The sequence below is a fragment of the Halichoerus grypus genome, chromosome 6 (assembly GCF_964656455.1).
Source record: "Halichoerus grypus chromosome 6, mHalGry1.hap1.1, whole genome shotgun sequence".
Taxonomy (NCBI): Eukaryota; Metazoa; Chordata; class Mammalia; order Carnivora; family Phocidae; genus Halichoerus; species Halichoerus grypus.
Genome location: NC_135717.1, coordinates 101051161 through 101076842, shown reverse-complemented (window position 1 = coordinate 101076842; position 25682 = coordinate 101051161). Strand labels below are relative to the sequence as shown.

General features: G+C 36.0%; 1 protein-coding gene across 4 annotated transcripts in view; it reads right to left on the bottom strand.

The window, feature by feature from the left end:
* The window catches only part of MRPS35 (mitochondrial ribosomal protein S35), a 50110-nt gene that overhangs the window by 16478 nt on the left and 7950 nt on the right, over positions 1–25682 (bottom strand). For 3 of the 4 annotated variants that reach the window (XM_078075814.1, XM_036076865.2, XM_078075815.1), the window contains exons 4-7: positions 24930–24990; positions 16869–17008; positions 10065–10174; positions 7745–7814 (exon numbers count right to left, since the gene is read on the bottom strand). In XM_078075814.1, the coding sequence (XP_077931940.1) occupies positions 7745–7814; positions 10065–10174; positions 16869–17008; positions 24930–24990 (381 nt within the window). The remainder of the gene's footprint in view (positions 1–7744; positions 7815–10064; positions 10175–16868; positions 17009–24929; positions 24991–25682) is intronic. The other variant, XM_078075816.1, reaches the window with a different exon arrangement.

Here is a 25682-nt window from a genome sequence, read left to right as displayed (position 1 = left end):
TCTTAAAAGAGATATACCAGCCTTCTAATTAGTTTCTTTATTAACAAGACCCAAAGACTGGGGAAATTATTCACAATCAGAACTTACATCAGACTCACTTGTGGAGACTTTGAAACGAAACCCTCCCGAGTCTCACCACTAGAGATTTTAATTCTGTAGTGTTCACATATCTGTAGTTTAAAAAAGCTTGCCAGGTGAGTCTAATGCAACCCCCAGCTGAAAACAGGTTACAGAGATAAATTTTCTTTCTTTCTTTTTTTTTTTTAGGATTTTATTTATTTATTTGACAGAGAGAGAGCACAAGCAGGGGGAGCAGCAGAGGGAGAGGGAGAAGCAGGCTCCTGATGCGGGGCTCGATCCGAGGACCCCGGGATCATAACCTCAGCTGAAGGCAGACACTTAACCGACTGAGCCACCCAGGTGCCCCTGGAAATAAATTTTCAACTGTCAACTGTTCAGTTTGAGAAGACAGTAAACTAGCAGCTACAGTTCAGGTTTGATTTCATCTCTTATTTCATAATCTTTTTAATGGAAGTCAAAGTTGAACAACACTAAATATGATACCATGGGAAGAATATGAAACTTTGAAGCTGCAGTTCAAGTCTTGAGTCCCTCAGCTAACAAACTCTGTAACCTTGAGAAAAGTACGTATCTCTAAATCTTGATTTCTCAATTTATAACATGAAGAGGTTGTAACAGATAAATCTGATTCCTGATCTTCAAAGTCAGTACTAATTTAAAATGGGTGGACACATTAAACGCTTTTGTGTTCAGAAAAAAGACAGCATTTTAAAGCACTTTTTAAAAATGGAGCTTCTCCGCTGTGAATTGTGTAAGACTGATGAATCATAGACCTGTACCCCTGAAACAAATAATACATTATATGGTAATTAAAAAATAATAACAAATTAATTAATTTAAAAAAAATGGAGCTCCTCTCCCATCCCTCACCCTCTTTTTGGTTTCCTTTTTATTTTCATCCAAGGTGATCATTTGGAAAGCAGAGGTAAAAAAGAAAGTCAGAGACACAGGTGACTCTCAGAGCAACAGTATAAAACAAAGGTCAAGGGGAGCCTGGGTGGCTCAGTCAGTTAAGTGTCTGACTCGTGATCCTGGCTCAGGTCATGATCTCAGGGTTGTGATATCAAGCCCCACATCTGGTTTGGCGCTGGACATGGAGTCTGCTTAAGATTCTTTTTCTCTCCCTCTGCCTCTCTGATCCCTCTCTAAAAATCATAATGATGATAATAACAATAATAATAATAAAATAAATAAAACAAAGGCCAGATGTGCTATTTGGAATCAAGGAAAAGGTAGCAAGTAAGCACTCTTTATTGTTATTGGTCTATCACAAATGCTCACACTCATCATGGGAATTCAATTAATGTCTTTAGTTATTTTTTCTTTAATAAACACTGTAATATTAGTTTATGCATAGATTACACAGAAGTTTATGCATAAATACATTTCACATGAAACAGATGCACCCTGTTAGAGCAGCCATTATTTTTCTAGGATATAGAGGATATTGACATTGTCAAATATAAATTAGCATCAGGAAATAAACTCATAGAGGGCGCCTGGGTGGCTCAGTCGTTAAGCGTCTGCCTTCGGCTCAGGTCATGATCCCAGGGTCCTGGGATCAAGCCCCGCATGGGGCTCCCTGCTCTGCGGGAAGCCTGCTTCTCCCTCTCCCACTCCCCCTGCTTGTGTTCCTACTCTCGCTGTGTCTCTCTCTGTCAAATAAATAAATAAAATCTTTAAAAAAAAAAGGAAATAAACTCATAGAAGCAAACATTTGTGGAGAACTTCCAAAACAATGAAGAATTAAGAATACTTTTTAAAAACATAATCAAATGAAAAACAAACCTACATAATAAATCATACATCCATGAAAATTAAGTATCTCAAACCGTTAAAAAGATATTTCTTATAAACTGGGCACAGTTATGATTATTAATAATTTTATTAATAGAGAATTATTAATTTATACCAGTAAGCTAATTATTGCTAACATCTAACAAGTAGGCTACATTTTATATTACTAAAAAGGGAGCTGGTTACTTTGTCACCGTACTTTTGAAGATGAAAACCTTCTACTTCAAAAGTCCATGGAAATCTAAAAGAATGAACAGCTGTTTTAAACATTTAGTGTTCTTATCTAGCACTGACCTAGATACTCTGAAGAACAAAATAGAATAAGATTGGATACATGCTAATGAGGACCTTATGATTAGTTAGAAAGACAAAACATACATGGAACAACAAAAACACACATGGAAAACAGTCCATGGCACAATCATCTGTAGTCAAGGGCCCTAGTAACCAACATAGAAGATAAGACAGTATAACTTGCTATTTATGTGAAGTAGGAATTACACAAAGAATAAGAGGCTCAAATACATCTGTTGAGTTAATATCCAAAATATATAAAGAACTCATAACAACTCAAGCAGAAAAACAATTTAAAAATGAGAAGATCTGAATACCCATTTTTCCAAAGACATACAGATGGCCAAAAGACACATGAAAAGATGCTCCGTATCAGTCATCAGTGAAATGCAAATCAAAAGCACAATGAAAGAACACTTCACACCTGTTAAAATGGTTATTCTCAAAAAGACAAGAAATAACAAGTATTGATAAGGATGTAGAGAAAACGGAACCCTTGTGCACTGTTGGTGGGAATGTAAACTGGTGCAGCCACTGTGGAAAACAGTATGGAGCTTCCTCAAGAAATTAAAAATAGAACTATTATAAGATCTAGCAATTCCACTTCTGGGTATAATTCCGAAGAAAAGGAACATTAACCTGAAAAGATACCTGCACCCTCAAGTTCACTGCAACATTATTTACAATAGCCAAGACATGGAAACAATCTAAGTGTCCACTGATGGATAAATGGATAAAGAATTAAGTGTGTGTGTGTAAACATACATACATATACACTATGGACTATTATTCAGCCATAAAAAAGAAGGAACTCCTGCCATCTGTGACAACATGAATGTCTTGAAGGCATTACACTAAGTGAAAAAAGAGAAAGATAAATACCATATAATCTTATTTATCTGTGGAATCTAAAAAACCTCGACTCACAGAAACAGAACAAATTGGTAGTTGCCAGAGGTTGGGATTGAGCAAAGTGAGTGAAGATGGTTAAAAGGTACAAACTTCCAATTATAAAGTAAATCATGGGGATGTAATATACACCATGGTGACTATAGTCACTAACACTGTACTGTGTATTTTAAAGTTGCTAAGAGTAAATTTCAGAAGTTCTCAACACAAGAAAAAAACATTTGTAACTATACGTAGTGATGAATGTTAACTAGACATACTGTGATCATTTCACAATATATATGTATTGAAGCATTATGCTTTATAATGCTAATATAATGTTATACACCAATTATATCACAAAAAAATAGGCTCAAAGCAGGTATCAACTGAAGCCTTGAAGGATATTAAGTAGAAAAAATGAAAAAATAATAAACTATACAACAACACGTCTGTAATATTTACTACTAAACCTTATTTCTACTAGTGTTCCTCAATGGAAAAGACAAAGTCTTCCTCCTTATATATTAATCCCCATATGCAACAACACCAAGCAAATAATAGGCAACCAGTAAATATTCACCCATCAATCAATAAACAGTTCATTTTAATGAAAGCACACCTGACACTTGCCATATGGATGGTTTACTATTTCATAAACATTAAAAAAGTGAAAGAGGTACCTTTTCAAACAACTAGTAAAATGCTACCTCGGCTCAATTTTGCCCCCTGGATACAATTCTACACTCTGTAAATAAGCTATACAACCTGTTCACAATCTGGCTCTGACTTGTTTTTCTAGTCTCACCTCCTTACCTCTGCCCTGTCAGTCTTACACCCCAGCCACACCAAACTTCCGCCTGCTCTCTACATCCACAAGGCGAGAGTCCTTCACCCACTTCTCTAATACATACTCCTACTTATCTTCCAAAACCAGTCACCACTTCTTAAGAAGCTTCCAGGGAGAATTAATCCTCGATGGTGCCTCTCCCAGCACTGTGTTCCTACCTTCGTTACTGAGTGAAACAGACTGTATTATAACCACTGGTTCTCTCCAGAAATAAAGGTACCTAAAGGCAGAGGCTCTTTCATTTTCATAGTCCGAGCAATACCTATCACTGTACCTGGTACACAAGAACAAAATCATTGTTGAACGCAGGGAAGAGTAACAACATTACAAACATCATTCAAGAGTTCTTTAATATAACCTGGAAATGTATGTGTATGTGAGCACACACATCACAATGAACTCATAAACCAACAAATTAAATGGTGAGTATGGAGCTGCAAAAGGACTCTTCATTTTTATCAGATATATTTGCGATAAGGTCCCCTTTAAAAATGAACTCTTTGTTTAAAAAATTTTATTATTTGATAGAGAGAGAGGGAAAAGCAGGATCCCCACTGAGCAGGGAGCCTGACATGGGGCTCAATCCCAGGACTGGGATCATGAACTGAGCCGAAGACAGACGCTTAACCTACTGAGCCACCCAGGCACCCCTGAACTCTTTACTTTAAAATGATCTCTTTACTTCAAAAATGAACTCTTACTGATTATGAAATTATCTGACTCAGAAGTTTTTGTTACATGACTTTTAAGAACCTATTTATTACAAAGCTAGATGTATTCTTTTTTTTAAGACTTATTTATTAAGACAGAGACACAGCGAGAGAGGGAACACAAGCAGGGGGAGTGGGAGAGGGAGAAGCAGGCTTCCTGCCGTGCAGTGAGTCTGACGTGGGGCTCGATCCCAGGACCCTGGGATCATGACCTGAGCCGAAGGCAGACACTTAACGACTGAGCCACCCAGGCACCCCAAAGCTAGATGTATTTTTGAATGGCAATAAGACTATCATGGAATCCAAATAAGACAGTCAAAAGTTCACATTTAAAAAAGGAACTATTAGTAATTAAATATCAAAATCATTCAAGAACCCTTGGAATTTGATTTCAGATCTCTACATTTTCTAAAGTAAGTGCTTTTTTCTTGCCCCAGTGTCTATCTTTTATGCAAATCATTTTGCAAAATGTTTCATCTGATCATTGCTTAACCAAATTACTTGTGGAAGGTTTAAAGAATATCATGCAACAATGTTAAAATTTAGGAAGTTTTGTTATTATCAGTCATGTCAGAATGCTCAGTAGGATACCTGTTCTAAAAATTCAAATACAACATGGCACAGATCTGATTACCTAAAATCTCTGTCAAGTTAAATGGGAATAAATGAATTTGAAATCTGAAGATAAATCTTTCTTCCTTTTAGTATTAACAATATTAATAGCCACCATTTACTGAGAGCCCACTACTTGCCAGAAATTTCATGCAAATTCTATCCAAAAACCCTTAGAAGAAAACTGAACCTCAGAGGCCAAATGGCTGGCCAAAGCTACATAAGTAAGAAGTAATGGAATTCAAATCCATCATATCCATCCAGGTCTATCAGGTTCCACAGGATAAAGCTTAATTCACTCCTATGCTAACAACATGTCATACTGAAATACTGAAACAAATTTCTAAAACTCTCTTTGCTTTGAACTGCCGAAGGATAAATGGTCTAGGGTGTCTGTCTCTTACCACCTCCTAGCAGTGCCATAACCATTCTTTAACACATTACTTGAAGTCTATGGTATGTGAAATCTATGCTTTTTGAAGTCTACTTTGATACTTCCAAAGTTAAACTGTTTAGAATAGAATACACTAGTAAATTCCTTATCCTGAGGTCTAGATGAGCACGTTTTCATAGAAGTTTCCAAATTGTGTGATACATAAAACTACCAACTACTTTTCCCTCAACACTTAGAGGTAACCTCCACAAAAAGGTTAAAAAGCCAGAAAATCAAGAGCAGCTTACTTTTAGGTATTAAATACTCTGAAACTAGTTAAAAAATAAAGAAATGGATTAAAAGGGGGCTCCTCAAAATATTTGATTAAATACCAGGTGGTAACATCAATTTCAAGTCTGAATTTCCAAGGAAGGAAAGTGAAGGAAAAAAGAACTTCAATTCAATAAAAATTCTGTTCCACCAGCTCTGCAAAATTTCACGGCTCATCTGCATTCTCTTAAAGCTTCTACACTGATGGTACTTATTTAGAAAGGATCAAGAGCCAAGTTTAATATAGAAATTCTTTAACTATATCTGTTTAGGACAGATGTATGTGGCTACTTATTCTGGCATCAAAGTAATTAGCATTAAAGATCAAAGACCACTTACGTGGATCCAAACTTGTTTGGATTCTATGTCATGGAACCACAGAAAGAATCCAGTAAGTCAACTTTCACTGAATTTAGTTATGCCTGTCATTTCCTTTGGGGCAAATTCATTTTACAGGCTGCTGGCAAAAGAGGTTCAAAACTGGTTGGCTTTTATTGTTTGATATTAACTCTTTCAGGATCAGCCATAGAGCTGTAGCTAATTCAGCCATGTTGCTGGTTCAAAAGAGAACTTAATTATGTTAAGCCAAAAAGGCATTTATAAAATCAACTGACAGGAAAGAGAGATTAACTGCTATTATGATGTTGCTCCTGAAGCCAGGAACTAGAAAATCCGGATGAATTATGATAATTAGAATACCTCAGAAGAAGAAAAGCTACCAGCTACTTTTTGTTCTTTACTAACCTGGTAACAGAATTTTATTTTCTTTTATTTTCCACTTATGCTCTTGTGCTACAGTTTTACTGTTCATATGAAGGGAATGCTGTGAGCAGTCTGGAGAATGGTCGCATGTGTTCACTCAATTGTATTATCTCTGGGATGGCAGGAGATTCCCAAGGGCATCTAATCCAACTACCTATCCAAAGAGAGTGATCCTCTCACCACCATAATCCCACTAAGTACCCAACGGATGGAACGTTCTCTACCTATTAAAAGTAGCCCAAGGACGCCTGGGTGGCTCAGTCGGTTAAGCGGCTGCCTTCGGCCCAGGTCATGATCACAGGGTCCTGAGACCGAGTCCCACATCAGGCTCCTTGCTTAGCAGGGAGCCTGCTTCTCCCTCTCTCTTCCTCTGCTTGTGCTCTGTCAAATAAATAAAATCTTAAAAAAAAAAAAAAAAAAAAGGCAGCCTACTCCATCTTTAGAGGACTCTCTTAGAAAGTTTGTACTCAGTGAAAAAGTCTGTTTCCCTATTGCTTCTATTAAAACTCAATAAACCCAGTCAGACACAAGACTATTTAAATAATTAATTGCCCTTAACTGTCCCTAATGTATGTAGTGAAATGTTCATACAAAAGGCTATATATTAACTAAAAATTTTAATAAATATTTAAAATACCTTTCTTTAAAGTTTTGGGGCTTTGTTATGCAGTTTATTTGAACAGCAGGATGCATTCTAAATTCTCAAGTTATACAGATGAACTCTCTTCCATAACTTTGATAACTTTCAGCCAAAGTCAAACGAAAGAAAAAAAAATAAAAAATTTAAATCTTCCAACCAAAGACAGAAACTGAATTTTAAAGGCATTTAGTCATCTGATTTCTGTAAGGTCCAGAGATGGACTGTGTAATCTATTTCAAGGTCCTCAATTTCAATGTCAGTAGAAGTTATTTATAACATTTCATACATCCGTAGTTTAGTGGCTCATTAAACCCTCAACTGAGTACTTGCCACAGACTGTTTTGAAATGTTAACACCATCTAAATTACACTGACAAAATTATTAAACATTCACACACAATCACTTACCCAAGACTCATGGTATAAAACTGTTAGCAGATACATTGCATAATCATAATTCTGTCTCTTTAAAGGGCACCTGTAAGAGAAAGAGAGGGAAGTCAAAATTTTAAAAATTCAGTACATAAAATAATTTGCAAAATACACAAATACTAAATACAAAGGATAACTTATATTCAGGTATTCCCTATCTTCAGGAAATATCCTACCTTTAGGAAAATTGTGTTCTTGGACTAAGAGAAGTCTACATCAGTCACCACTTAAGGTTATTGAAAACTGGTGTTGCTTTGATTTATTTTGTATGTATTTTTTTTAATTCTCTTTGCTTTCATCACTAATGGAGCTATTTGTATCTGATAATAGTTTTATACTATTTTTAATATGACTGTGTCCAATCCAGGTGCCCTTTACAATCTCAGGGCTAACAGTCTGCTGGACAGTGTGAGTGCATCTACTGAGTTCATTTTAAAAACAGAGATAGACTGATGACAGAGGCTAATCAAAATGCTCATCTTGATTTCTCCAGAGCCAAGTTTTTAAAAAATGAGCTACACTATTCAATGCTGTATTGAAGTTGCTGTATTTAAAATGGAATTAAAGACCTAATATTAGATAAAACTTCTACATAAATATGAGATGGCAAGTTTAGCTTTTAGATTAATAAAATAATATAGAAAAGGAAATCATTAATTCCAATTTCTTTAAATATAAAATAAAACCATCATATGACAGGGGCGCCTGGATGGCTCAGAAGGTTAAGCGTCTGCCTTCAGCTCAGGTCATGGTCCCAGGGTCCTGGGATCGAGCCCTGCATCGGGCTCCCTGCTCCATGGAAAGCCTGCTTCTCCCTCTCCCGCCCCCCCTGCTTGTGTTCCCTCTCTCCCTCTCTGTCAAATAAATAAATAAAACCTTAAAAAAAAAAACCCACGTGACAAATGACTTTAATGGTACTCTTATTCTATACTTAGGTTTAATAGTTCTCTAAATAGTTGCTACCATAAAGCACATACACACTGACACTTGAAAACTTAGGGGAAAAAAATTGTCAAATATTTATAGAATTTCAAAGAGCAACATTTTAAAGGTATTTTTAAGTTGCACAAACTAAAAAAGAATATTACTAATATATTTCCAATCTATTTTCCCCCCTACAGTAATAATCTGAAACCAGGGTTCCCAAGCTCTTTCCACCCCACATTGTTCCAATCATTTATATATGCCATGCTTCTTCTTCCCACCACTAAGAAGGAGGATATAAAACCTAATTGATATTGACACCTCCAAATGCTTTGAAATTGGAATAGGAAGGGAGAGAAGATTTATCTCCCATTTGCTTTTCTCTAAAGGCAGGTCTTTATATTTTGACATAATTTAGAAACAGCCAAATATGATAAGATAGAAATAAAATAACTCTGGGGCACTTGGGTGGCTCAGTCGGTTAAGTGTCTGACTCTTGATTTTGCTCAGGTCATGATCTTGGAGTAATGAGATCAAGCCCCGTGTCGGGCTCCGTGCTAGGCATGGAGCCTGCTTAAGATTCTCTCTCTCCCTTTCCCCTCTGCCCTTCCCCCTTCTACAAAAAGAAATAAAATAACCCTTTTGTAAAAACATACCAATAACCCATCTTCACCTCAAATGACCTAATTTATAAATTTAATACTGTCTTTATGAAGTAAATTCACTAAAATACTTATTTACAAAATTGCCTAGGTAAATTAAATTTCCGTATTTAATCATTTAAATTTTGAACTGTAAGATCTTTGACTTTGTAAAAACCTGTTTAAACCTTAATCACTAGCAAATCATACTTTTGTTCTCTTCTAACATCTTCCCTGGGTCTTATATGCATGGATATATTAGAATCAATACTGAAAAATAACAACAATAATTTAACAAGGCAGTTAGGCAAGCCTCTCCATTGTCCATAAAGAGGATATCAACAGTAGACTAGTGTGAAGATATTAAACACATAAATTGGACAACTTCACTGACCTAATACGTTAATGAAAGTTGATATAAAAGGCTACCCCGATTTTCAATGTCATTTCTTAAGAAAAGGACTGCCAGGGGACTAGAAGACAATAAAACAACACAATGACCATCTGCTGAACTTTCTTTTTTTTTTTAAGATTTTATTTATTTATTCGACAGACAGAGAGCACAAGTAGGCAGAATGGCAGGCAGAGGGAGAGGGAGAAGCAGGCTCTCCGCTGAGCAGGGAGCCGGACGTGGGGCTCAATCCCAGGACCCTGGGATCATGACCCGAGCCGAAGGCAGCCGCTTAACTGACTGAGCCACCCAGGCGCCCCTCTGCTGAACTTTTCTTTACCTGTCTGTTCTGATAGTAAGTACATCTGTAGTCTTGCAGTACCGCTCTCCCACAAGTTTAATAAGTTTTTTCTTTGCATGATCATCTAAATTCAAACTGGAAAGTTTAACCTTAAAAATACAAGAAAAAGTTATTTGAAAAGAATTATTTCAGATAGTTTGTTTAGTGAAAAAAAAAAACAGTAGCGATATTATTTATATTAGCGCTAAACCAACCAAAAAGGAACTTTTGCCACGCTGCAGCTGCACTCTTGTCTATACAGAGTTAGCAACTGGCATGCATTATGAAGCCTTATCCTACTTATGGGAAAAAAAAGAGGCGGAGTAAACTGTTTCGAGTTCTTCGTAAGTTCTGGGCATTAGCACCTTTCCTGAAAGAACCAATAACAAATCTCTTAAATAAATGAAATTACAGCTTATGAGTAGCACTAAGAATTAAACTCAATTAGTATTAGTAAAGCTGGAATATAAGAATAAATGGATAAAACAAAAAGGCTTTAACATATTTCCACCATGCAATTATGAGACCTTTACCATTGCAACTAGTTTAGGGGTATTTATTTTAAAAGGTACAGATATCTCATGGAGGCTGGAATACAGCGTTCATGAAGGATCAAAACATTTGAAATAACTCAGTTCAACATTTCTCAAAATGTTAATACTAGTCCCAGAGACTGCCAAGAAGAATTATTTCTCTAAAAAGGCTATTTTTGTTGAATACATTCAGAAAATATGGAGTTAAATTGGGTTCTTTATAGAAGGATTTCTTAGAAGAGGTAATATGCTAATGAGCATTCTGAAATTTCAAGATGCAGGGTTCTCATGTAACAATTCCCAAATTTATTTGACCTCATATTCTATTTTTCAAGGGACAGTTCATGGCATCAGTCTTCCCTAAAATATATTTTGGAAAATGCTGGACTACATGAACACACTTTTTAATTTGCAGAGAATTATGGCATGGGCTGACAGTATCTAAAAGATGACTAGGCTTGACACAGAAAAATAGGTTAGGTACTAGAATACAGTTAGATAAGGTAAACCACAGACTGTTTTCCATGGACAGCATTAAAGAATAAGAAAGATCCATAACTATATGAAGAAAAAAGAAGGTTACTAAGATTTTAAAATCACATCCACTTCTCTCTAGCTTCAATAACCCTGCACCTCCCTCAAGACATTATAGCATAAGAGCTTATTTATTTTTCCATTTTTCCCACTAGACGGCAAGCCCTTGAGGATAAGAATGGTATCTGTCCTATTTTTGGCAATGGCCTAGCACTTAAATAACATATGACATGTATTTGTTGAATGAACACATAAATGGAAAAAAGAAAGGATACATTTTTTTTTTTTTTTTAAAGATTTTATTTATTTATTTGACAGAGAGAGACACAGCGAGAGAGGGAATACAAGCAGGGGGAGTGGGAGAGGGAGAAGCAGGCTTCCCGCGGAGCAGGGAGCCCGATGCGGGGCTCGATCCCAGGACCCTGGGATCATGACCTGAGCCGAAGGCAGACGCTTAACGACTGAGCCACCCAGGCGCCCCTACATTATTTTTTTTAAGCACCATGAATTTTTATTTGAACTACAGAAAATATAGGAAATAAATAAATAATTAGAAATACACTTTTAAAGAACATATGCAGGAAAAACATTGACTATTAAGTATCAACCCAACAGAATGGTCCTATGTGCAGGCAGTGCAAATTACCACAGTCCCCTGGAAAGAACATGTATCAACAACTAGGTTATCAGCTTGAGGGATAAAATAAGAATTACTATAATTCTGATTATTAACAATAAGAATTACTTATAAGAAAATAGTAAAATGAATCTACATTATAATTATAAAAATATTTGTACATATGCATGCATACAGATACAGTACAGAGAAAGAATAGTTCTTACATTAGAATAAGAGAATGGAATGATTTTTTCCTTTTAAAACTCCCTTCAATGTAGTTGTGTTCATCAATAAATTTAAAAATTTACCATTTAAAAAATTTAAGTGTTCTAGCCTTTTATGTAAGTAGTCCAAAAAATGGCAGCAATGCTGATTATTGTAACTGCTTTAAAACTTATATTCACATTAACATTTTAATGTTCAAAAATTATATAGAGTTTATGCCAGAAACTCAAATATTTTAGAAAGAGCTATGTGGTACACTCACGCCACCTGCTAGCACTGAAAGGCACTGCAAAACTGTAGTCTTTAACCTAGACTAATAGTCTGACTCTGAAGTTGAGCAGCATTCACTACCATTCTTTTCCCAGAATTCAAAAGAATTCTTGGACTTTTCTTTTTTCAATTTGCTACATTTTAAAGAATCAATACCATACTATTAACATTATCCCCAAAACAACACTGACATTTCAAATCATAGGAGGTCATGGTTATGTGTATGTATTTTCAAATGCCCATATTTTAATTAAAAGCTACATAAACTGAGAAATGTCTAATTGTGTCAACTATCTTCTCTATTTAGAAGCACAGTACAGTTAGTTAAAGAACTATATAGTTCTATACAAAAGACAAGACCTGGGTTTGATTTCTAGATTTGCTACTTTATTTGCTAAGCAACCTTAAACAAATCATTTGATCTTATTGTCTGTTTCCTCATTTACAAAACAGAAGGGACTCACAGGACTTTTGTCAGGAATAAATAAGAATAAACAGAAGAAAACATTTTTAAAGAAAAGTCCTACACAAATATTAAGTTGTTTTTAATTCTGAACTACCTTTATGAGTATCAAGAAAAATATGATACCATCTTTCTTTCTCTGAATTTAAAAATTTGAGTATCTCTTTATATAATACTTTATAATATTTGACTGGCTTCACAATTATTACTTTAAATCATGCCAGGGGGCGCCTGGTTAAGCGTCTGACTCTTGATTTTGGTCACGATCTTGGGGTCATGAGATCAAGCCTCACATTGGGCTCTGCGCTGGGCATGGAGATTGCTTGGGATTCTCTCTCTCTCTCTCTCTCTCCCTCCTCACCCCCAAATAAATAAAAATTTTAAAAAGTCATGCCGGAATGCACATGCTTTAGTCCCACTATTTTACCTACTTTTACCCTTGAACTACATGACACCATTCAGGACACCACCACTGAGCTTCAACCGTCAGTGGGTAGAGTGAAAAGAGTCCAAGAAGGGCAGACATGAGTCAGGGGAAAAGAACACAAAGAAGTGATGAAGGTATCACATCGTAGCATAAGACAAAAAGGAGACAAGAGAGGACGGTGGCCTGATATGGTAAGCGGTATCTTGTGGTATACTTCAAATAATGCAATCGGATTATTTTTATGTAAAATAAAATAAGCAAACAGAACAAGTAGGGAACCAGATGTCTATTCTGGTACTGAAGACTAAGGCCCACAAAAAGTAAGGCAAAATCTAGATTTCCTGATTCTGAGCTCAGAGATTTTTTTATCACCTAACAGAGAGCTCAACAACGGTTGTTATTATTATCATTATTATTAACAAGAGGCAACATTTACTAAGTTATTAAAAATATATCAGATATTAATTACCCCTAAGTACTTAAAAAAAAAATTTTTTTTATTTTTAGGTAATCTCTACACCCAAGGGGCTCAAACTCACATCCCTGAGATCAAGAGTCACACGCTCCTTTGACTGAATGAGCCCGGCGCCTCACTCCCTAGGTACTTTATATTAACCTGTGGAGTGTTGGCCAAGCAGAATATTAAGGTTTGGTTTTTTTTACTTTTATCTAGATTTTCTAAAATTTATACACTAAACATGTATTGTCTTTTGTGATTTTAAATATTTTAAATTTCTCTAAACACATAAATATATTGCTATTTAAACTATTCTAGGGAATAAAAAAAGGCTGACAAGCTTCGTAAATTTATTTCATAAAGAAGGCACAATCCTGATACCAAAATCTAGCAAAGAAAGAAAATTACAAATCAAACACTGATGTATCCCTGAAAAATTTCTAGAAATTGAAGTTTATCTATTTGTTACCTTATAGTGTAAAAATGGTTGCAGAGACTGTCAATATATTTTTGCAGTCCACATGGAATGGTCCCTTTTTTTTTTTTTTTTAAGATTTTACTTATTTGAGAAAGAAAGAGAGAGAGGGAGGGATAGAGCATGCATGAGCAGAGGGAAAAGCAGGCTCCCCATTGAGCAAGGAGCCCGATGCAGAACTTGATCCCAGGACTCTGGGATCATGACCCTAGCCGAAGGCAGTCGCTTAACCAACTAAGCCACTCAAGCGCCCCACACATGGACTGTTCTGATTTGAAATACACACTACATGGAGTACAAAAACTAATTTTTTGAGGGTCCTGGAAGGCATCTCAAAAAGGGGGCAGTCATCCTCCAGAATAGATGAATCAAAAGTACATTAGTCAAGGCTCCCCAGAGAAATGGCTGATTCTAGGACTGGGATAGGGAATGCGTATTTTAAGCCTGGAGCATTCGGTGGTGCCAAAAAATAAAAAGTATTTAAAAACAAATGATGGGGCACTGCAAAGTAACAGAGTAGCCAACTGAAAGCGTTATCAATGGCCAAAACTGGAACAATTTGAGCAACAAAATAATGTATTATTGGATTATAATCCAAATGCTAAAATAATCTATGAGTCCATACTGATATAAATGGTTGAATAAACAGATAAATGGAAGAAAACAGACAAATCACCCATATGGAAGAATTACAAACAATTTATGTGATATTTCTCCCTGCAGGAGGTGTAGCATAACTGTTAATTCCTCCGTAAGTATGGGCTATGCATAGTGACTTCCTTCTAAAGGGTACAGTTCAGAAAGAAAGAAAAAAAGAGTACTTTCATAGTGAAGAAAACTTGCGAACAGTACCTCAGCCAGGTGATCAAGGCTTCACCATTAGTAATGGCATGTTAGGAGCCTCTACCCTTGCTATGATGTTATGAAAATGGCACTTTACTGGTGAAGTTTTCCTCCCAAAAATACATACCAGTCTAAGCATGCGAAGAACATCAAACCAATCTAAAATGAAGTACATTCCATAAAATACATAACCAGTACTTCTCAAAACTGTCAAGGTCACCAAAAACAAGGAAATTCTGAGAAACCACCACAGCCAAGAGGTGCCTAAAGAAATCTGAGTAGGGGCTCCTGGGTGGCTCAGTCCGTTAAGCATCTGCCTTTGGCTCAGATCAGGATCCCAGGGTCGTGGGATAGAGCCTGGTGTCAACAGGGCTCCTTGTTCAGTGGAGAGCCTGCCTCTCCCTCTCCCGTGCCCCCGCAACTCATGTTCTCTCTAGTACATGCTCTCTTAAATAAATAAATAAAATCTTTAAAAAGAAAATCTGAATGAAGTATGAACTTTATTAATGTATCAATATTGGCTCAGTTGTAATAAATGTACCACAATAATAAAGATGTTAACACGAGAAATCTGATGTGAACTATCCTTGAAACTTTTTTATAAATCTCAAACCTTTTTAGTTAAAAAAAAAAAACCCATCAGGTAAATGCTCTATGACTGCTCTGTGAGAAAGCTATGCCATGTGGATCAAGACTCTTACCGGAGGAAACTAACAGTGGTTTCAAATACTAACTTGGAAGTTACTACAGCAAGACACCTGGAAGTGCAATGGTATGTGGCATGCTCTTGATGAGAAAGAGCGAGGATTTAATGTTTCTCCAAAGCAATATGAGATGAGGACAAACGATCCTAAATAAAATGCTAACAAAGCAAACCCACAGTAAAGTAAAAGAATGATGTACTATGAAATAATCAGGGTTCAGAACGCTTCAGTAATTGAAAACCTAACAGTATAATTCATTACTACAATAACTCAAAGGAGATCATCTCAAAAATGCTATAGGAACAGGACACATCATTAACATAATAGAGGCTATTATCTCAAGCTGAATACCAATTTATACTTAGAGGCTAAAAACCAGAGGCACACCCATTGAAGTATAGAACAGCATAAGGGACTACATAAACATTATTTTAGAAATTTCATCTAATGAAAAAGACAGAAAAGAAAAAACAAGCTATAGATATTTAGAAAGGGGAAATAAAACCACTATTATTTATCATTTATTTCCTAAGAAATCTCTGAAAAGAGTGAACAAAAAGCCTGAACTTTCAGATTTCAGTCTCTTACTATATATCAATGTTCACCCCCAACCTCAAACACTCTCTTAGCACAGAACAGACCCTGATTTACATGTTATCCTATGTAGCCATTAAAAATAATATTAAAGAGGGACACCTGGCTGGCTTAGTCAGGAGAGCATGTGACTCTTGATCTCGGGGTTGTGAGTTCAAGCCCCACACGGGTATGGAGATTACTTAAAAATAATTTTAAAAAATTAAAATAATATTACAGCCTGATAACTTTGTATGGTGACTGATGGTAACTAAACTTACCATAGTGAGTATTTTGTAACGTATATAATTGTCATTAGGTTGTACACCTGGAATTAATGTAGTAATGTATGTCAACTAAACTTCAATAAAAAAATTAAAGAATGTTTAATAACCTTGGAAAATTTTTAATTCATATTGTTAAATAAAAAAGAGCAGATAACTAACCAAATATGGTATCATCCTACTAATATACACAAAGGTTGACTATATATACTAAAATGAACTCCAGTAGTCAAGGTTATTTATAAGTGGTAGAATTATAGGCAATTTTATTTAATACTTTAAAACTCATATTTCACAAATTTTCTATGATAATATCAGTTTTATAATCATACATACAAAATGCTATTTTGAAATAATGTATTATAATAATTCTTACTTTTTAAAAAATATTTCTTACCCTTAAGGTTACTACTCGTGCTCTGGGGTTTCGAATAGATGGTCCGGCTGAAACATAATCGGTTGTGTCAATTTCAATGGGAAAATGCTTCTCGCATTTCTCATCACTGTCCAGTGCAGCTGGCCACTCAGTGCAGAAATCTGAGAATTAAGAAAAATTATCTCAAATATAGTTTTGCCCAGTAAATTCTCACTGCAATGTGTGCTACCAGACAAAACCAAATTATTGAGGGAGATGACTCTAGAGTTACATGAAATGAAAGAACAGACTCCCTTCTGCACTTCACAAACACATCATCATCCTTTATCCCTTTTCTTCTTAGATGAATCCTAATTAGGGAATGTAATTAAATGAATGATTTAGGTAGCTTGAGTTTGGTGGGGAGCAGTAAGTTAGGTTAAAAAGGAACTATGACTTGATGGAAGCTTATTATAGCTTTGCACATACTCCATTATGGGACAGTTTAAGTCCCCCTCGCCAACTGAAAGCAAACAGTTCATAGTGCTCAGAGCGTTACTGTTTTTGAAAAAAGCAACAGTTAATAGTAATTAATTCCCAAATGAAAGTTACCAAAGGTCTACTGAGGGGAACTGAAAGAAGCTCTGAAAAAGCTCTTAGAACAAAGTGAGATATGGTCTACATTCTCTCAGAAATTGAGTTGAACAGGGCCTCAAACTGAACAGGTACAAATGTCTAGGGCATTATTAAATAGATCCTTACGGTAATTCATGTTTCCTCTATGTGACTTCTGTGCCAATGGGGCTAAATGGAAAGAGGAACAGACTTGTCCTCATATTCAGGCAACACGACTAGCCTAGAGGGGAGGCTGGACTGGCTCTGAGAACTGGGCCACCAAGAGAGAGTTCCAAGCACTGTGAACAAGAAAGTGGCGCATCAATCTATCCCCACAGCACAGAGATATAAACTCAGGCCTCAAGTGGTGGGGGGTAGGGGAGATGGGACTTAAAAGGAAAAGAGCTCCCAGCATGTCCTACAGCTATCTGTATTGAGGGACTACATAAGAAGGTAGCTGATTTCCTTCTGCCCTATTCCTATAAAGTTAGTGTGGTAGAGGGCTCTCAGCTTGAAATGAAAACTTCTGGCACTATCAGGTCCCCACCATGGAAATTTCACTCCTTAAAAACCTCATTCTAAGAATACCTAAAAGTAATTGGTTTCTTAGGTCAAACACATTAAACCTCACGGGGTCTGTGCTTTCTCCAAAAAGCACGACTGCAGGAGAGGCTGGTCACAGGCACAGGCACATGCGGGAACTCTTCCACGTGATGATGTAAGGGGCAGTGAAAGGTACTTTGTCAGTAACACTTCCTAGGGGTAACAATTTTCTTACAGTAGGTACTATATTTAGCTCTCTTTTAGACTTTAATATCAGTCAGCAAAATGTCATTCTGGGTTACAGAGACTCTCCAAGATCTACAACTAAATATATGTTAGCAAATTAAGTATAGCTCACACCATTCCCTAAACACACTGCTTAAGAGAGCCATACTCACACACTTTGAGGGGAAAGTATCTCTGCAATTAAGAACATTCTGACATTTAAATAAAATGAAAAGGGCATGATTACTGAAGTTAAATTTTATTCCCATCATGGAATAATTCCAATATCCTGCACTATGAGATGCAACACTGCCAAGCACTTTATAAGAGAGACGAGTCTGGAGAATTTTATGAGTTCTTGGGTTTGTACTGAGTCTTTTATTTTTTATAACTGTGAGTAAGTCATTTCAATAACCAGATGATAATTACAACTTTTAAATTACCGGATTATATGTCTAAAAAATACAGCCAACTGGAAAGTACATAATAGACCCCTATTCATCTGATAGGTAGAGCAATAGACTAGACTTCGGAGGACCTTGGTTTTTACTTAACTTCGACCAGATTATTAAAGTTTGGGTAAATTACCTAACTTTCCTGTGCTTCAGATTTTCCACTTGCAAGTTAGATATAAAATCTGAACTGACCTACTTTGAAAGAAAATTGAGAAGAAATAGTTTAAAAGCCTTTGAGTTATTTGGAAGATACAATCTAAATCTAGAGGCTGGCAAAAGTGTAAAGACAAAATTAAAGAAAGATTAAAGCACTTACTTAAATACTTAAATTATAATGCTACTCTTCTGAATGTGCTATATGAAAGCCTTTCATTTAAGAATTATGAAGTATTTTAGAAATACCTCATTAAAAAACCCAGTTTCTGTACTATAAATGCACATTTAAAAATAATGCTTAAAAAGGAGAAAAATGAGATTTATCACAGTGTAATACATTCCTTAACTGGCTTCACAAAGATCAAAAAGTGACACATGTTTTGTGCCAAACAGGGTACAAATTTGGAATAATGATCAGCATCAGTCTATCACCAGGCACCAGTGAAAATAGAAACATACAATCTAAAAGGACAGAAATGCATCCTACTAACCCAAAAAGAAGGCCACATACATGAAAGGAGATAGGAAAGATTGCTCTTCCCTCATTTCAAGAGTAAGGTCATTCTTCCTACTTTTTAGGACTTCTTTATCTCTTCCTTATGTTTTTCAATAAAAGGCCCTTCCAAAAGCTCAAATTTCATCATAATCATGATCACTATACTATTTCTCCTTCTAGCAATATCAGGCTGCCTGTCAAGAGTTTTTAGATTTCATTTTCTTTCCTGAAAAGCCTTAACAAGTGTACTGAGCATTTATACATCTCCTTCTTAATTAGCATGAATTTAAGAATTCATCCAAAGGTACTAACTCTTGAATTAAACTACACAACCAATCACTAACAGCTGTGAACCTAAAACAATTCCAATGTCCTTCTTCTGTATGTAGTCCAATGCAAATTAGATCAGAAATTGAGCCAGAATATGTATACGTATGAAAACACTCATAAAACTATGAAAAAAAAAGTTCTTTGCCTTTACCTCTGTGCATGTGGGAAGGAGAAAGAATAAGTGAGTCAGGGGTGTCTGGGTGGCAGTCAGTTAAGCATTCGACTCTTGGGTTTTTGGCTCAGGTCATGATCTCAGGGTCATGAGATCCCGAGCCCCCTGTGAGGCTTTGCACTCAGCGCAGTCTGCTTGAGTTTCTCTTTCCCTCTCCCTTTCTCCCTCCCCTCTGATCTCTCTCTCTCTCAAATAAATAAATCTTAAAAAGAAGGGAATAAGCGAGTGAAATCTGTTTAAATCTAGGAATCAATAAATATTGTTCAAACTCAATAAATTTAGAACTGGAGATATAATCGTGGTCTGGTGATTACTTCCATCTTATACATGTATACAAAAAAATATATATACTAATATAACTAAACATATATAAAATATAGAGAAAGAATATAAATATATAGAAAGAGACTATATGGAAAAATAAGCAAATACACTCTCAGCAAGTAATTATCAGACCTAAACAATGATTAAAAGAGAACACTTCTAAAATGAGGGGCCAGGTGGGAAAGGAGAAATATAAGATTATTGCTTTTCATCATCAGCTTTCTGCTACTTGATGTTACCACATCTATGTATCACTATGAAGTTCTTATTTTAAACAATTTCAAGAAAACTCTCTGCAAAGTATCCCATTACTGATTCCACTGACTATTCTACTCAGCATCTTTCTACATTATCTCGTTTGGATTATATTGATTTATATCTACTGGCAATACTCTGCAATATTTTCTTCAGTCTTCTTATGTATGTGCTATCTATAATGTAACAATGAAGTCCCTAACCTACCTGAACAAGGACTATGATTTCTGGTTCTATTTTTATTCATAGCCACTTGTAGAGTAGTCTGCAAAAAAAAAAAAAAAAAAAGAATTTGCAGATTTGACATCTTAACAATTCACTGAAAACTTGAAAATTTTTCTAAAAAAAGGAGAAACTAGCAATGACTCAGAATATAAGGCGATTTAATATATTAAAAATGAGGTTTTGTTCCTCCATCTTGAGATATACTTGACATAAAACATTGTGTAAGTTTAATGTATACAATATGTTGATTAGATGCACTTATGTATATTGCAAAATGATTACAATCATAACACTAGCTAACACCAGTGTCACGTAATTACCCTTTCTTTCTGTGGTAAGAATATTAAAGATCTATTCGCTTAGCAACTTTCAGTTATATAACACAGTATTAATAACTATAATCACTATTCTGTAGGCTAGATCCCCAAAACTTATCATAAAACTGGAAGTTTGCATTCTTTGACCAACATCTCCCTTCCCCCTCACCTCTCAGTCCCTACTATTCTGAGTTCAGCTTTTTTAGATTTCACATGTAAGTGAAATCATAACCTAATCGTCTTTCTCTGTCTTATTTCATTTAGCATAACGCCCTGAAGGCCCATCTATGTTGTCACAAATGGCAGGATGTCCTTCCTTCTCATAACTAAATAATATTAAACACACACACCACTTCTTTATCCAATCACCAACTTAGGTTGTTTCCATTTCTTGGTTGTAGTAAATAATGCTGCAGTGAACATAGGAGTACAGATATCTCTTCAATACCTTGTTTTCATTTTTTTTTTTCCTTAAAGAACTTATTTATTCATTTGAGAGAGCAAGAATGAGAGAGAGAGAGAGAGCACATGAGAGGGGGGAGGGTCAGAGGGAGAAGTAAACTCCCTGCTGAGCAGGGGACTCCAGGATCATGACCTGAGCCGAAGGCAGTCGCTTAACCAACTGGGCCACCCAGGCACCCCTCTTTTGAATATATATATATCCCGTAGTGGCTATACCAATTTACATCTCTAGCCAACAGTACAAAAGGGTTTCCCTTTTCTCCACATCTTCACCAACACTTGGTATCTCTTGCCTTCTTGATGATAGCCATTTCTAGCAGGTGAGAGGTAATAGCTCCTGTGGTTTTGATTTGCACTAATCTTCCCATGATTAGTGATGTTGATCCATCTTTTCATGTGTCCATTGACGATCTGTATGTCTTCCTTGGAAAAATGTCTATTCAGGTCCTCTGCCCATTTTTAAATCAAATTATTTGGGTTACTTTGGTGTTGAGTTGTATAAGTTCTTTATATATTTTATATACCCCTTATTAGATATATCATTTGCAAATACCTTCTCCCATTCAGTAGGTTGCCTTTTCATTTTGTTGATGATTTCCTTCATTGTGCAAAAGATTTTTATTTTGGTGGTCTCAAGTTTATTTTTGCTTTTGTTTCCCTTCCCAAGGAGACATATCAAGAAAAATATTCCTATGACCAATGTCGAAGAAATAACTGCCTATATTTTAAGCAGTTTTATGATTTCAGGTCCACATTTATGTTTTATGTATACTTTAATGCATTCTGAGTTTATTTTTGTGTGGCATAAGAAAGTGATCCAGTTTCATTCTTTTGCATATAGCTGTCCCATTTTCCCAGCACCATTTATCAAAGAGACTGTCTTTTCCTCATTGCATATTCTTGCCTCCTTTGTCATACATGAATTGACTATTTAAGTGTGGGCTTATTTCTGGGCTCTCTATCTTGTTCCATTGACTTAGGTGTCTATTTTTGCGCTGATATATTGTTTTGATTACTATAGCTTATCGTATATCTTGAAATCTGAGACTGTGATACCTTCAGCTTTGGTCTTTCTCAAGATTGGTTTGGCTATTCAGGAACTTTTGTGGTTCCATACAAATTTTAGGATTCTTCCTTCTAGTTCTGTGAAAAATGCTGCTGGTATTTTGATCCGGATTATATTCAATCTGTAGTTTGATTTGGATAGTATGAACATTTTAACAATATTAATTCTTCCAATCCTCTGCTTATTTTTTAATTGGATTGTCTGGGATTTTCTGCTATTGAGTTGCATGAATTCTTTTTATATTTTGGATATTAACCTCTGACCCGAGGTTTGCAAATATTTTCTCCCATTCTGTAGGTTGCCCTTTCCTTTTGTCAATGGTTTTCTTTGCTGTGCAGTAGCTCTATAGTTTGATGTAGACCCACCTGTTTATTTTTGCTTTTGTTGCCTTTGCTATTGGTATCAAATCCAAAAATCACTGCCAAGACCCATGTCAAGGAGCTTACTGCCTATGTTTTCTTCTAATTTTGTTTTGTTAATGTGATATATCACATTGACTGATTTTTATGTTGGACCATCCTTGCATCCCTGAAATAAATCCCACTTGATCTGACATGATATTTTTAATGTACTGTTAAATTTGGTTTAGTAATATTTTGTTGAGGATTTTTGTATCAGTGTTAATAAAGGAATTTGGCCTGTAATACTTCTTATAGTATCCTTGTCTGGTTTTGGTCATCAGGGTAACACTGGCTTCCTAAAATGAGTTTGGAAGTGTTCCCTCCTCTTCTTTTTTGGAAGAATTTTTCTTTAAACAAGATTTTATTTATTGATTTGAGAGAGAGAGGGAGAGAGCATGAGTGTGTGTGTGTGGGGGGAACAGAGGGAGAGGAATAAGCAGACTCCACACTGAGCAGGGAGCCCAATGAAGGGCTCGATCCCAGGACCCCGGGATCCCGACGAGTGGAAGGCAGACGCTTAACCGACTGAGCCACGCTGGCACCCCTTTTTTGGAAGAATTTGAGAAATACTGGTACTATCTCTTTAAATGATTAGAATTTGCAGGTTAAGCCATCTGATCTTGGATTTTTTTGTTGTTTTGGGGAGGTTCTTTATTTTTTCTAAAGATTTTATTTATTTGACAGAGAGAGCGAGAGAGCACAGCAGGGGGAACAGTAGAGGGAGAGGGAGAAGCAGGCTCCCCGCCAAGCAGGGAGCCCGATGCAAGGCTGGATCCCAGGACCCTGGGATCATGACCTGACCTGAAGGCAGACGCTTAACCATCTGAGCCACCCAGGCCCCCGTTAGGAGGTTCTTGATTACTATTCAATCTTCTTACTAGTAATGGGTCTGTTCAGATTTTCTATTACTTTTTTTTAAAGATTTTATTTATTTATTTGAGAGAGTGAGTGAGTGAGAGAGCACGAGAGCAGGGTGAGGGACAGAGGGAGAAGCAGACTCCATGCTGAGCAAGGAGCCCGACGCAGGACTCGATCCTGGGACTCCAGGATCATGACCTGAGTGGAAGGCAGACGCTTAACCAACTGAGCCACCCAGGCGCCCCAGATTTTCTATTTCTTCATGATTCAGTCTTGGTCGGTTGTCTGTTTCTAGAAATTTATCCATTTCTTCTAGGTCGTCAAATTAGTTGGCATGTAATTGTTCACAGTAGTCCCTTATGATCCTTTGTATTTCTGAGGAATCAATTGTAACATCTACTCTTTTATTTACAATTTTATTTGAGTCCTCTCTTTTTTCCTGATGTGTCTAGTTAAAGGTTTGTGTATATTGTTATCTCTTCAAAAAACCAGCTTTTAGTTTCGTTCATCTTTTTTCTTGCCTTTTTAGTCTGTATTTCCATTCTAATCTTTGTTATTTCCTTCCTTCTACTAACTTTGGGCTTAGTTCTTTTTCTAGTTCCTTGAGGTGTATACGGAGTTGTTTATTTGAGATCTCTTTTTTCTTAATGTACGCTATCAACTTCCCTCTTAGAACTGTTTTTGTTGCATCTCATAAGTTTTGGTATGTTGCTTCCATTTTTATTTGTCTCAAGATTTTTTTTTTTAACTTTTCTTTTGATATTTTTCCTTGAACCAATGGTTGTTTAGGGACATGTTCAATCTCCATATATTTGTGAATGTTCCAGTTTTCTTCTTGTAATACATTTCTAGCTTTATACCATTGTGAACAGAAAAGGTGCCTGGTATGACTTCAGTATTTTACAATTTGTCAAGACTTGTCTTTTGACCTGACATATGATCTGTTCTGGAGAACGCTTCATGTGTGCTTGAGAAGAATCTGTACTCTGCTTCTTTTGGATGGGATGTTCTGTAAACATCTGTTAAACCCATCCAGTCTAACATATAGTTTACATCCAGTGTTTCCTTACTGATTTTCTGTCTGGATGATCTATCTATTGTTGAAAATAGTGTATTGAAGTCCCCTACTGTTGTATCACCATCTGTTTCTCCCTTTAGTTCTGTTAGTCAATATTTAGTTCATATACTAAAACAACCACTTACCTTTAAGAGCTGCACAGTGCTTTTTAATCGCTACAGGAGTTAAATGCAGAAAATTGGGTATCTAAAATAGAGAAATTTAAAGGATAAATTAGCCTACTGTCTCAAAAACATAAAAAAGAATTTTTTCATAAAACTAAATCCTAAGCACAATAAACCTTATAATAAAATTTAGTTTTTACAATATTAATTTATGTCACATGTGTAATGAATTCCTTGAAATATAGATTCATGATGTATCTTATGATGACCATAGTGGGGAAAAATAAATGCTGTTTTTATAGTACTCTTCCTGCCACAAATCTACAGGTATACATATTTTCCTTATAAAACTGAAAGCACTTAAGGAGAGATTATTGTTTAATCATTCTAATTTTCCTGGAATACAGAAAGAAATAAAAACTATTCAAGGTCCTACAGTCTTAACACTTTGGTTAACATCCTTCTAGACATCTCTTTAAAAAATAGATATACATATACAATTTTACATAAACGGATTCATACTTTTCCAGAAACTGTTTTTTAAAGATTTGAGAGAGCGCGCGCACGCATAAGCGCAAACGACTGGGAGGGGCAGAGAGAGAGGGAATCTCAAGCAGACTCCACGCTGAGTGCAAGCCCAATGTAGGGCTTGGTCTCATGACCCTGAAATCATGACCTGAGTCGAAATGAGGAGTCAGACACTCAACTGTGCTACCCAGACGCCCCTAAACTAAGTTCTCTTCTTTCATTTAAAGAAAAGATTAGTTTCCTCAA